Source organism: Falco cherrug, chromosome 10, assembly GCF_023634085.1.
Source record: "Falco cherrug isolate bFalChe1 chromosome 10, bFalChe1.pri, whole genome shotgun sequence".
Lineage (NCBI taxonomy): Eukaryota > Metazoa > Chordata > Aves > Falconiformes > Falconidae > Falco > Falco cherrug.
The window spans coordinates 35,964,811-35,978,490 of record NC_073706.1 but is presented as its reverse complement, the minus strand read 5'-3'; the positions used below and the strand labels follow the sequence as shown (position 1 = coordinate 35,978,490).

Genomic DNA, 13,680 nt, shown 5'->3' with positions numbered 1-13,680 from the left:
TTGTTCTAACAAATCCGAATTATTTATATCTCACCTAAGTAATTTCATTCTCCACCTCCCAGAAAGGAACAGGCCCCTTGTATCTGCCTTCCAACACTGTGGCATGCTGCGTAGAGTGGAACCTTTTGTCCCCAAGATGGGAACATTCTGTTGGGAGCAAAGGGCTTTCTTCATAGCAGAGATTGCCACTTATCCCCAGCTGGTGGCACGGGTGGCTTGGCAATACTGTATTTCCCTTCACTTTCATTACAAACAGAAGCAAGCAAGTTACTGCAGCAGGGAAGTACCTTCTATGCACGGTAACTTGTCTGAGGAGCTTGTTGAGTGCTTGCTTATCCTCCAACGGAAAACGCTAGACAGACATCAACTGGCTTTTATACAAAGGAAGAGGAAATACATAGGATTTGTGCCCTGCAACACTGAACGTGTCACTCTTTGTTTTTCCAGCCCCACGCTGATCAGGTAGTTGCACCTTTCTCTGCGTGTGAAGAGGCACCGAGAAAAATCAGACAGCTGGCATATACAGCGAAGGATCTCAATCTTATTAATTTAATTCATTCCTTGTCTTCCTCTACTTGCTGCTGTGTGGTTAACTTCCTGCTGGCCCTGGTTCTGCCTGTGCATTCAGTTACACCAGTGCCACAAGAACTGGCTGTCAGCTTCTGGAAGGGCATCATTCAGCTGACTGACACCTTAGAGACGGGCCCAAACAGCCAGGCAAAGCACATGTCTCAGTTTCTGGCCAGGAAGAGAACGGCTGTCAAACTCTCAATCGCTTTGGGGTCAGACCTGCATGAGCTCCACCTGCTTCCTTCCACCTGCATGCAAATGCTTTGGAAGGGGGAAAGCTGTTCCACAGCTATGCCTTCTGTATCCAAGCTTTCCCCAAGCCTCCCTGAAACTCTTTTAGGTTTGTGGGCGCATGCTCTGCTCAGACTCATTCCTGCTTCTTTTAGGCGGATACTCTTTTTTTTCAGTGAAAAGAAAGAAAAAAAGAAAGCAAACACTCAGCCTTGAATGCAGGAATGTGGGCAGATCTGGTTCTTATGTGGCTTTGGACCCCTCATCTTCATAAGCAAATGGAGTCAGCAGAGAGAATGAAAAAAGAGCACTGAAAAAAATGCTGGAGAGGGAAAGACTGCTAGGTTGGGAGAAGAGGGGAGAGGAATATCTCTAGTTATTCAGCTGAGCAGTTTATTCAACAAGCTTAGAGGGAAAGAAGAGGGAAGAGTAAGCAGGGCTCTGCAGGAATCAGGGAGGCTTTTTGTTTTCATGTAGACAGGAACAGCAGACAAAAGTACAACTTGCAAGAATGGAGCAATAAAACATTTAAAAAAATATATTTATATATCTTGTATTTGCTGAGTCCTGATACAGGATTTTTAACCATCCTATTAAAATATGCAGCCCCTGTTTCATCCACCCTTTCTCCTCCCCATGCCCTACTGGCTTTCAAGTGCCTGGAGATTTATTGCAGCAAAAGTATTTAACAGTCTGCTTTTCTTTGCCTGTATCATCACTGGATTCCTTACAATCAGCATTTTCAGTTAAAATTTTAATGGGAGGTAAGAAATCCTTGGGGATGTTTAAAGAGAGCTACTGAAAAATAAAATAGGCCATTTCACTAACCCTTTCCTTCCTTTGCCTTTTGTAGTACCTGGTCTTGTAATTAAATACTAGGTAATAATGCTCTCCTACCCTGCAGTCAGGGAAGAACTGATCCTACACCAAGCAATACAGACCATCACTGCACTGATGCTGCCCACGTGACAGCTAGTTAGCCCACTCTCTTGGGCTGGCCTAGATGCTGGTCCTTGGATAGACAAAGAGTCCTCACATTTTTCTCTGGAGATACATAAACATGGGTCAGCTACGTTGGAAGCATGAAAATGGTGTGTGGCGTTGCTTCTCTTAGTTCTCAGTTCCCTTTGGGCTTATACGTCCAGTAAAACAAGACTTGAAAATGAAGGTGATGATGGATTAGAAGAGCTTTTTCAGCAATCTTCCGCTCCTAGCATTCAGTGCAGTATGTGTCATAGGCTCTTACATCTGGAAGTCCACCTGGGAGCCTCAAAAAGGCTGCCTCTCTTATTTCGGGAAGTGACATGACATCCCATTTCCTCTGGACAGGGATGAAGTTTTGGCTCACTGATTCTTCAAAACTTCTCTGGTGTTTCATGCATCTGTAACTAAGGTCTTCTTTCCCCTTGAGAGCAAATGTTCATCAACACAGAGCAAAGAAGGCGTGAAGGGTAGCAAGGGTGAGAAACCGTGAGAAGGATCAGAGACAGGAGGGGAGATTCAGGGCATCGGGTTTACATCTATTAGGAGGCGATGGATGTGTGCATTTTTGAGTTAGACCGAGGAGCTGTAATGCTGCAAGACGGGGAAGGGGAATGGTTTGAAAACAAGCACTGAAGCTTATGAAAGGGTCATGTATTGAAGGGATGCTAGAGAGAGAGATTAGGGAGGGGGTGCGGGGGTGCGGCACCTGTGGGTAGCACTGTCACGGCCAACTATCACAGAAGTCAAAACTGTGAATGCATTTGGATACAACAGGCACTAAAAGGAAGAAGCCAGGCTGGAAACAGACACCAAAATGTAAAAGGAAGCCGGGCAGGTGGCTTGTATCAACCCTCACAGTCCTCAGTGTTTCATCTGCTGTTCTTAGGAGGTCTGTCCTGACACTGACCTAGCCCCAGTGCTGTCTCGGTTTGAGAAGCTAAGTGAAAGTGGAGCACCCAGGGAAAAGAGGAAAGAGAAGATGAGGTGATTCACTCCAGGCCCCAGAAGTGACACCAGGAAAGGATGCACCTTGCAAAAATCTGCCCTGACCTTGCAAAGACCCGCAGAGTCCTCCACGGCAAATGACGGGAGGTGGTGAACAAGCAGCTTCAGGACAAGCCTGGAGGCTTCAGCCCCTGATTAGAGCCTGCTGTTTTGTAACATTTTAAGACAGTCAGAAAAGGACTTGATCCTCTTTTCTTTGAAACAAATAGCAACATTCCCATTGACTTAATGGAAGCAAACCCTGAGGCACTTCCTTCTCCTGTGAAACCACCTCTCTCGAGTCTATGTATTTTTAATGCACTAATCTTTGTGGTGCTGAACACAAAGTTGCACAAAACAAATATGCCATCTGTGAGATTATCATCTTGCCTTTCCTTTCTGCATAGCCAGAGAAATTTTGAGTTTCTGCATTTTTAGCTTAGGCTTTGGGAGAAAGTGACTGGGGAAAGATGGGTCTCCACTGGAAACAGACACTCTTTGTCAACCTGACTTCCCCTGTGCCTTCCCTTGTTGCTTTCACATCCTTCCTGACTGTCTTCTGCCCGCCTCTGCTGCTGAGGTTTTCCTCCTGTACTCACTCCTTTCTCTTTACCCCTCGTCCTTTTCATCCCTAGCTTGCTCTGTATTCCAATAGTAGCTGTGGTTTCAGTGAATCGTGTAACAAAAATCCAACTCTGTTCACACGGAGCATGGAAACACTCTCTTGACGGGTGATCATCCATTCCCTTTCACACGCATTTTACTACTTTGACAGAGTTCTAGCCCTCCCTGTGAGGACCAGGAAATTTTTGCCTGTTTGTTTGGTTCCTGTTGGCAGAGTCCCTTCTACCTTTGAAAACAGAACACTTAAAATACACAACGCACTCCAAGAGTATATGCTGTGAAAGGCATGACAGAAAAAATTGGCCCGTTCCTCTTTGTTTAGTTGTAATATCACGTAGGGGTCTTCCTCTAGACTATGGAGCCCCCAGCCTAGGCATTGTACAAATACAGATCAGAGAGGTACCTCAACAAGCTCACCGACTGCTGAAGAAGGCTACAGAAATATTTTTTTGTTTCTAACGCTGGAGGAAGACCCCTGCAGAAGACTGCAGAAGGGTGACAGAAAGGCCATTGCAATGCCTTGCTGGAGGCCACCACACAGAACCTCCTCCTGGTCTGTGAACCCATCCTAGGCCACCTGAAGTGAGCTGAACAAACTGCAGAAATGCCAGGATGGGTACTTGTCTAAAAATATAGGAAGTCACAAAGTGTTTCAAGACACACAGATGTGGTTTTTACCAGAAACATAAACTGTCACAACAGACTGACCGGAACAAGTTTTCCCATTTATGTTTCCCCCCCACCCCCGTTAGTAACCTAATGGGACAGTTGTTCTGATTTGATTTCAGTTCAGGACTAGAAAATGGAGACGGCCAGTCCCCAGAACAACTCCAGTTTTAGCAGGACACCTGAGCTGCACCTGGGAAAGGTGACGTCCAAAGGTAACACCGGAGGAGCTTATGTTCCAGAGTCCTTGGACTCTGCCAGTGAAAGTGCCAACTGGGACCAGTGTTTGCAGGCACAGACTGCTGGTAGGAACTACTCAGATTATCACACACTGTCAGCACAGGTGTCTGTGCTACCGGCAGAAGGTGGGAACTTTCAATCACTACATACCCGGGCAGATCTGAACCAACCCGACATCCGAATGCACCATGACCCATCCTTGTTCTTACTCCCCTAAAACACCCCACTCCTTTGCAGGAGGGTGGCCCAATATTCACGGCTAGCCAGATGCATCCAGAAGGCCATTCTGCCTCCACCTTGTACTTTTTCTCTCTCTCGTACCAGCACAGAGAAGCTGAGGTCAGTTCAGCCTCTCCTGTCATAGCCAGCGTAACTGAGACAGGGAGCTCTCGGGTAATGACTCAGGGAACGGTGCACACAGGCAGCAAAGACGCAGACAGCCGAGGCATTATTTCCTTGCTGCTGCCTTCTCAGAGCTAAGGCATGAGCGATGAATCGGGAAAGAAACGTGTCCCTCGCTGGCGAAAGCTCTGCCCGATCCAGCACCACCACGTAAAGTTCAGCGAAGGAGACTTGGTGACGGGAGCAGGGAATCATACATAGTTCGGACAGCTGGTGGCACTGAAGGAGCAGGCAAGGACTGCGGCGGGATGAAGAGATGCCAGATTCCGTTGGAATCACACTGTTCTGGCAAATTGGCTGGTAAAGGACTCGGCCCAAGAATTCTTTGTATCTCCCTGTCCTTTGACAAAGATCTGCCTGCACAAGTGTGTGCTGAGAGGGGAAGCTGGTGACCTACACTCGTAAAGCCACAGCAGATGACAGTATTCTGCTACCCATTCTCTCAGAGGCTACTGCTTGCTTCATTCCGATTTTTTGTCTTTAAAAATGTCAGAAATCTATTGGCACTTCGTAGTATGATTTTTTCCTTTCCTGCCAGATGGATGTTCAAGTATTATCTTACGGGTTTTAAGTTCTCTGACCTGTTCCAAAGGAGAGAAATGACCTGTGTCTGCTGGTGAAATGTTGCCTCCTCATTTCCTCTGATTCAATCCCTTCAAACTCTGACTCAATCTTCCAGGGAGGTCATCTCAAATTTAGCTTAGCACAGCAAGCAAATATTCACATACAGTATCCTGAAGCACTGCCTGCTATAAATAAAGTACTGTGATCCTAATTAAAAAAGATATCTGTGTTTTCTGTATTAAATATTATTACAGAGAAAGAGGGAAAGATCTTGTATTGGGCAGCACAAATCTAGCCATAGCTGCCCAAACAGGCTCTGACATGTACCAAATAGCTCGGTACATCTGGATTCATCTTCAGTGCCAAGTTGCCATTTTTGTTGCTACCTTCTTCTACAGTGCAAGAACTTCAGTCATGAACCGGAAAAGAAATGTCTCCCCAACATAACACTAGAATGAAGACGCATGATGACAGTGTGGGGGGAGCCATCCATCCATTTGGACCACCCAGGATACTAGTGGAATGGGCAAGGATAACTGGGAAACCTGGCTTGAGCTCAGGAAAATCTGACTTCTCTTACTTACCATGATCTACCCGTTATGAATGAATACGTGACCTTTCAGGTGGGTCTTCTTTCTTTAATCTCTCATTTGGGTCATAATTTAGACAGAAGAATCAGCCATGCTCAGAAAGACGAGCAGCCAGCACATTTTCCAGAAATGCTAATAAAAACCCCCTGTTCTGACCACTTCACAGTGCAACAGTGCTCACAGAGCTACATGCTGCAACCACAACTCAGGTCTGATGTAACCAGTTTTAAACTACAAAATGTACCCTCATTTCTTCAGTAGCTTGGGATAGGCTTGCATCTGTATGAATCAAACTGTGATTGCGAGGAGCTACGAAGAGAAGCCTTGACTGCAGTGCAATTGCTCTGTGCACAGAGGATGACTGGCCATAGGGGACAAGGTCAGATGGCTCTGAACAGGAACCTACGTCAAGTCCTAAACACTGGAAGCAAGAGATGTGAGTGGGATGCATTGGGAAGATCAGAGAATCACAGAATGGCTGGGGTTGGAAGGGACCTCTTGACATTGTCCTACTTGAAGAAGCCCTTCTTGTTGACCTCGACATCCCCCGCCAGATTTAATTCCAAATGGACCTTAGCTTTCTTTGTCGCAGCCCTACATACTCTGACAACATCCCTATATTCCTCCCAAGTGGCCTGCTCCCTTTCCACATTCTGTAAACTTCCTTTTTCTGTTATAATATGAAAGATCTGAAAGGCAAGTGGAGTAGTTTCTGCTTCGATCAGATCATTTTGGTGATGGCTGCTGGTACACACAAGGATCTGTAAAGCTTTTTGTTTAACTCTGGTGCAAGGAATCAAGGTTTTGAATTGTAAGCAGCAACACAGGATATTTACAAATAAACATTTGTTGTCCCAGGGTTATGGTCTAAGACTTTGCAGGAACCTACGTTTGTGCAGTGCCTAACATGATAGCGTGATGTGACTGGAGCTGTACTAGTCAGATGTACTGACCTTTTCCTCCTCTTACCATCATCCAGTTCCATGGAAGTGCCGCTGATGCAAGCGAAGACTCCCCTGAGAGTCATGAGGGATGGAAACCAACAAGCCAAGATTGCTTCACTTGGAAGTAAAATTAGCCCCAGACAGCTACAGCGTGGAGACTGGAAAGTTTACAGGCTCCCTGGTGCTTCTCGGAAGGTGAAGGTCAAGAACCAGGAAGGCTTCGCTGAGCCTCCTGCCAGCAGCCAGCCCCTTGGCAAAAAATACTGCCTAAGGACCCCCAAAAAGAGGGGATGGCTGGGAAGGGGAGCTATCAAAGGCCAGACACCAGCTTTACTACTAGAGTCAACCACTCCAAGAAATTCTCAGCTCACTACCTAAAGGACTTAAAGCCGTTAAGGTCTGTACAGACAGATGTTTTTCTGAACAAGGACTACTGAAATGGCACGGTGGGCTTCTGTGTGGTGCATCAATGGCTCCAGGTCCCATGTGCCCAATCTACAATGATGCTTTCTAATTCCCCGCTTCGTGGCTGAAGCTGGAGGGTTTTCCAGTTTGTGTATTATCTTGATTTTTTTTTTTTTTTAATGTAAAGGCTCTGTGGAACCTATTAGAACCTCATTGTCAATTATACAATGTACTCTGCAGTGAGACAGACATAAATACCAGATTAGATGGTAGTAAACATCTCAATCCTGCCTCAAAAGAAACAGAATCCAGCATGTTCTTTTACAGCTGTGTTGACTTTCTAAGGCTTAACTGCAGCACATAAGGTGGTAAAGCTCATTTGTCACTAAACTGATTTGGCTCTGAATACACACAAGGAATAGATCAGCAAAGTCGGAAGGCATCACTCCTAGAGGCGGTTTTCAGGTTACAGCTGCATTTTAAAGGTAAAGGTTTTAATTTTTACAAGGTAAATTTAATCTTACAAACAGATATGAAAGACTTCAGGGAAACCAGTTGAGTCTTTCTGACAACGGAAATGCCCATTTCCCTGCTTAAATGGGTGGAAACGTAGACTAAAATATTCCACCCCAATGTGCATTTCAACTTTATAACGAGCCAAATTATTTTCTACTGTTGTGAAATACTAAGAATTGGCAGCAGCTTTCTAGTGTGCACAGGTAAGGTTTGATACAGCAGCTATTACATCATTCGGATATTGGCAGCTCCTATGACATACCTCTGCTGCTCAACATTAACTTGTTTTTCAGTGCCAATGGCTATATGCAAAGTCACTTCTCAGATTGATGAGCGCTGCTAGCAGATGAGATAACGTTTAAAGGACTAAATAAATTTGCTTTGCTGTTAATTACAACATTCAATGGTTTATAGTGGGTGAAAAGACATTCCGTATTCCCACCAGAGCTTTCCCATGGCTGAGCCAGGCATCAAGCATCTGGGCAGCTCTTCCTGCTCCAGTGTTAACTCTTCCGCAGGAATGACCCCCTGTGCTCACTCTCAGAATACAGAACAATGATGAGGTCAAAAGCCCCACACGGTATAGTTTTTCTTACACTATTTGTTGTTACTAGCTGAACACTGCATCAACTTCACGGGGGGTTCCCTGTCCTCAAAGCCATAGAGGACAGTTCACCAACAACAGGCTAATTGCTGGTGTCATTCCCTTTCCCTCCCCTGTCCACCTTGCGGGTGAGCTCTCCTGCACACAAAATAGCTCTTCATTCGTACGGGAGGGTGGAATTCAGCACGGTGCCCTCACCACTGCTTATGTCGCGTGTGAGCACACCAACAGGAATATGATTTAAAGCAAGCAGCTCCATTAAAGCCCTATAGCCCATCCTTTCTCTTTCTGGATGGATGTATGTGTTCTGTCTGTGCTGTAGCTGCCACTGAATAGTGTCCCTGCTGGCCTTCACCTTGTCCTCTTTGTCACTTGTTGGATTGATGCTGACACTGTGACAGCTGGAGGGTTTGCCTGAAATGGGAGTGGGCAGTAATGCTCTCTATTTAGAGAACGCAGAGCATTGGCTGCTTATCTGTACAGCTCAAATAACTTGCAAGCAATCAGCAGAATCAGCGTTTCAGTATTTCCATATGATGTGAATGCCTGATCCAGGCAAGAAACAAAGACTTGAGGGAGAAGAGGGATTTGCTGTCTGAAGACTTCAAGAAGAAGCTGGGAGGTCTGCCTACAACTTAAATGAGTTTTCACAAGGAGATCCGAAATAGTATAAGCCAGAAAACTCAAATCAGAAAGTAAACAAGCTCCTCTCAGAGCAAAGAAAAGACTCCCGCCAGCAAAGCTGCAACTTAAGGGAAAGAGATCACCTGAAACACAAGAAACGGGCCAAATCCTGCCTCAGTCACACATGCATAAACCTAATACTATCTCCACCGCGCCAACCTTCCTTTGTTGTTACAGACTCCACAACAACTCCAGAAGTTTACAAAGAGATGACACAGGAGCTGCAGGTCCAGCTGGAGAGTGGTACTAGCTCAGTGATGACTTCTCAACAGCTTGTGCTCCCTTTCCCACAGATATCTGAACTCTACCTAGGCACCAGACGGGAAACCTACAGAGAACAGAGTTCTCTTGTACAGAACCTTTCCGTACAAGAAATGAGACAAAAACCTCTCTTACAGTATTTGGGTATTGTATTTGGAGGTGTCAGGAGGGGCACAGGTAATGAAAGAAAGAATACACTCCACGTGTGGATAGAGGGGAGGGAAGGCAAGGGACAAGTTAACCAAAATTCACGGAAGTCCAAGCAAGTTGAGCTGCAAGTTTTGGAAGAAACTCTTTTTTTCCTCATTCCTAGCAAAATTCTGAATCTCCAGTAGGTTTGCTACTCCTCCAGCTAGAGACACAACATCCTTCCCCAAGCCCAGACTGGAACTATAACAATTTACACTAGCTAAGTGTCTGACAGATAATATGCAATGGGCCCTACAGAAGATTTAAAAGGGTCTTACCCCAAGGATATCTGGGGAAGAAGGGAGTGGATGCAAAATGGAACTAAATAACATAGCAATCCTGTCTCAATAAATAGCGGGAAACCAAGGGACACAGTAGCTAGCAGGGCAGCATTCACCTTCACTGTAGAAAAGGCACCGAAGAATCATGTATCAACGGCAGCAAGTAAACAAAAGAGGTAAAAAAAAACAGGAAAGAAAAAGAAAATCACTGGCCTGGGTTACGGTGAGGGAGGGAATCTCCAGTGCAACACCACACACTTGTGCTATGAAGGGGAAAGCTGTGGCGGAGCCTGTGCATCTGTGCATGGATGGGGAGGAGCAGAAGAAGGGGTACAGGCTCGTGTCCACCAGGTAAGTGAAAGACACAGCGGGCTGTTAGGGGGTGGGCAGTCTTGAAAGAGCGTGGGGAGCAGGGGTAGGGAAGGGGAACAGGTGGAAGGGAGAGGACGGCGCATTATTATGTTGCTCAGCAGGGGCTGGGGAAGGAGAAAAGGCAGAAGGGAAGGAAGTTCTTACCACATTTGGAAAGTCTGCCAGTCATCAACTCCATACAGTTAGTGGTGTCTGGATCACAGAACGGAAAGAGGAGGGAGGGAGGGAAAAACATAAAAAAAGGTTTCCACACCTCTGTGCATAAAGTAGTAACTTAGCACATTATTACCTGAAGCAGGAAACATGTACACATCTCTGTCTTTACACAACCCAGGCCAAATTCTGCCACCCACTGTGCGCCAGTGCAAACCTGGCCCTGTGGCTGAGGGGATGCTGCCCCAGCCCCGCTGCTTCCACTCACCTCTTTATCGGAGCTATAGGTATCGATGAGACATGGGAAATACTCTGCCACTACATTAGCAAACTAAAAGCCTCCAATACACTCTTTCACCTGGCCAGCTTTGCAAGTTAGCTTGCAACAGTCAGGACATGCCCAGCCAGCTGACCTACATGCACCAAAAACCCGGAGGGAGGAGGAAATGCAGCACTGTGCTGTTGGACGTGGAAAGAGAAGGCTACTTACGCAGCTCAAAAACATCTTTTAGACCCCAAAGGATAACGTCCAAGTATGAACAAAACTCTGCCTCTCTCATTCATGTGTAGTCTCTTACTCCTCTTGCTTTAAACACCGCTCTTCCCAGGCAATGGAATTACTTCTGGAAAGGGTGGCAGAATCTGGCCCTAAGACGTTACTGTCCACTTTGTGTATAGCTCCCATTGCCACAGCCTCTGAGCGCTACTTACTCAGGTGCGGTAAGCAGAAGGAGCTCTACGTGTCAGCTTCGAAGCAGAAAGGACCAGCCCTGCTGGACACTTCCATGTGGAACCTGCTGGCAAGCCAGATCTGCGGCTGTCAGCCAGGATCCCCTCGCGTTTGGGGTGTAAATTGTTGTGTCCACGAGTGCTGGGTGAAGGGGAGCACTCGGTGCTGAGCAAGGCTAACAGTTACAGCACCCAGTGCGGTCTCAGGTTGCCTCTGGCCTGGCCTCTCGATGAACACTTTGGTATTCAAGAATTGGGCTTCTTGGAAACACGCACACATATGCTGAAAATCCCCACTGCTGGGAAGCTCTACACTCCCTGTTTGCTGAGAAGTCTGCAGGACAGAGGGAGGGATCCGCTCTCAGCATTCCTGCCCTTAAAAACCGAGGAAAGCAATACCGAGAAGGGGGAAGGGCTGCTCGATGCGCCCCGGTAAGCTGAACCCGTGCTAGAAGCGTGTGGATGCGTGTGTTTGCTGCTGCAGCCAGACCCGAGCCGCACAGACCAGCTGGGGGAACGTGGAGCGCAGCGGGCAGGTGCTCAGGCTGGTGATGCTGCTCCAGGCACCTGAGCAGCAACGACACGCTCGCCGTCCCCAGGGTCAGAGGCAGGCTGGTCGGTGGGAGATCATACCCACAGAAGGTCTCTCAGAAAGGCACAAGACTGAGAAAAAGAGAAAGGGGGGAAAGGAAGGAGGTGAAGGAGAAGGGAGGCTTCAAGAACTGGGACGAGGCATCCGAGGTGTCAGAGCCAGGTGCTTCCCTGCCTCAGAAATTCTTTGGCTGCTCTGACTGAATCTGGGCAGATTAAGCCCCCAAATTACATCTCTCCCTGAAGATGCCAAACAAGTTTAAGAAGTACCCACAGCTGCTGACTAAGCCAATGATCAGAAGTCGCGATTAGGAGTTTGTATTGGTTTTTTTTTTCCTTTAATAACTTGGAGAAGTTTGTGGCCTCATGCCTTTTAGTGGTTCCTGTCCAGCTCCCTCTGAGTCACCTACACTTTGCCATACCGCAGTGCAACACACGTCCATAGTGGTAGAGCTCAGGGCATTCACCCAATCATTAGCAGAACCTACGCTTTGAAAAAACACCCAAGAGCAAGGAAAGCCTCAAATATGACCACAAGATTGCTTCTGACTCCAACACCTGGAATTTCCCCCTCAAGCCTGTCCAGACTGACTGGCCACACAGCTAACTAGCAGTCTGGAAACAACAAAGGCAGTATTTGGATCATGTCAGAGCATGTAAACATTGTGACTGGTTTACTAAGATTCTCCTGAAATGGGTATTTCTGTTTTCTTGTTCATTTTAGCAAATTAAAAATCATCGTGTCTCCTTAATACTTCAGAATACCGTTTTTTTTCCAAGTCACTCGCAATCAGTATAGCTCTTTTTAGTATTTCATCTAAAGCTAACTGTGTAACAGGTCTACATACATTAATTGTGTGATCAGAATGCAAACTGACAGATCTACACCAGGAAAAAAAGGATTGTAACGTTGACTTTTTGACTGCATAACATCTTGGGCTCTGTACTTCATTTTGTTCCTAAAAACTAGGTTTGCAGGTTATAGAATTGGTTTTGATGGAGAGGGAAAAACACAAACCCTTTCTTGAAATAAAAGACCATGGAAAAATATCAAAGTAATGCTAATAAAACCTCTTATTTGTCTTTCTTAAAACTTCTAGACACAACTATAATTTGCATTCTCTACATTGCCATGGCCAGTCCCAGAAACTGCGAGGGAATTTATTTATTTTTAATGTCTTTCCAACCCATGAGCAGGTGGTTTTCCCCCCATTCCTAAGGCACAGCAAACATGAGCGCACCAGACACAGCAGCTCATGCCACATTGCCTGAAAGAATAACGGAGTTAATATGCCTTCAGCTTCTCTGTTATAATTACTTTAATACTTCTTTAATTTCCATCATATTGTAACATCTGCTTTAGTAAATACTCTTCTATATGATAAAATCTTTCATCATTTTAAAGTAGAATTTTCATTCTAATTAGAAAGACTTAGACTCTTGGCTGTCAGCTTCTGCTCATGGATAATAATCCATCACCCAGTGACTGTGGGATCCAGGTGTTCGGCGGGATGAATAAAGCCAAGGCCCAAAGGCTTTTAGCTGTCTGAGAAGTGTTGATGGGTCATCTAACTGCATTTTTAACGTGTGCTGTTTCATTTTTTAATTAAAGCATAGTGTCAGTGTCAGATCTCAATCCTTCTGATGACAAGGCAATTCCTTATTTCACAGAGATTGCTGGCAGTCACTCATGCTTTGGATTTGACCAAGCACCCTCACAAATGACACCCAGTACAGTTCATTAACAGATGGAAAACGCTTTGGTTAAAGCAAGACCTTCCTTCAAAAGGCTAAACAAGCTCTGAATCCATTAAAAAGTGCTAGTGTTCTGCTGAGCTTTCTTTCCCAATTTTCTTTTAATTTCTGTGTTTCTGTCTTACATAAATTTCACAATCAAGCTGCCTAGTTTGTGATGCTTCTGATATCTGTGAGACTGAGACTTGTCCCAGCCCAGAAAATCTCACCCAAACAGCTGCTCCCCTGAGATCTCCAAACACTGGGCTAGGTCCCAGAAAGCACTGAGCATCTCCTGCCAGATGCTCATAGTCCCCAGTAAACATTTCCATTAAGGGAGACGATGTCAAGGGAGCCACCAG

At 45.9% G+C, this 13,680-nt stretch overlaps 1 protein-coding gene across 15 annotated transcripts in view; it reads right to left on the bottom strand.

Moving 5' to 3' along the window:
• The window catches only part of BRSK2 (BR serine/threonine kinase 2), a 315,722-nt gene that overhangs the window by 4,674 nt on the left and 297,368 nt on the right, over positions 1 to 13,680 (bottom strand). For 10 of the 15 annotated variants that reach the window (XM_027808783.2, XM_027808785.2, XM_027808784.2 and 7 more), the window contains one exon: positions 10,256 to 10,303. The exons of the other annotated variants lie outside the window; for them this stretch is intronic. In XM_027808783.2, coding sequence (XP_027664584.1) covers positions 10,256 to 10,303 — 48 coding nt within the window. The remainder of the gene's footprint in view (positions 1 to 10,255; positions 10,304 to 13,680) is intronic. 15 annotated transcript variants of the gene reach the window in all.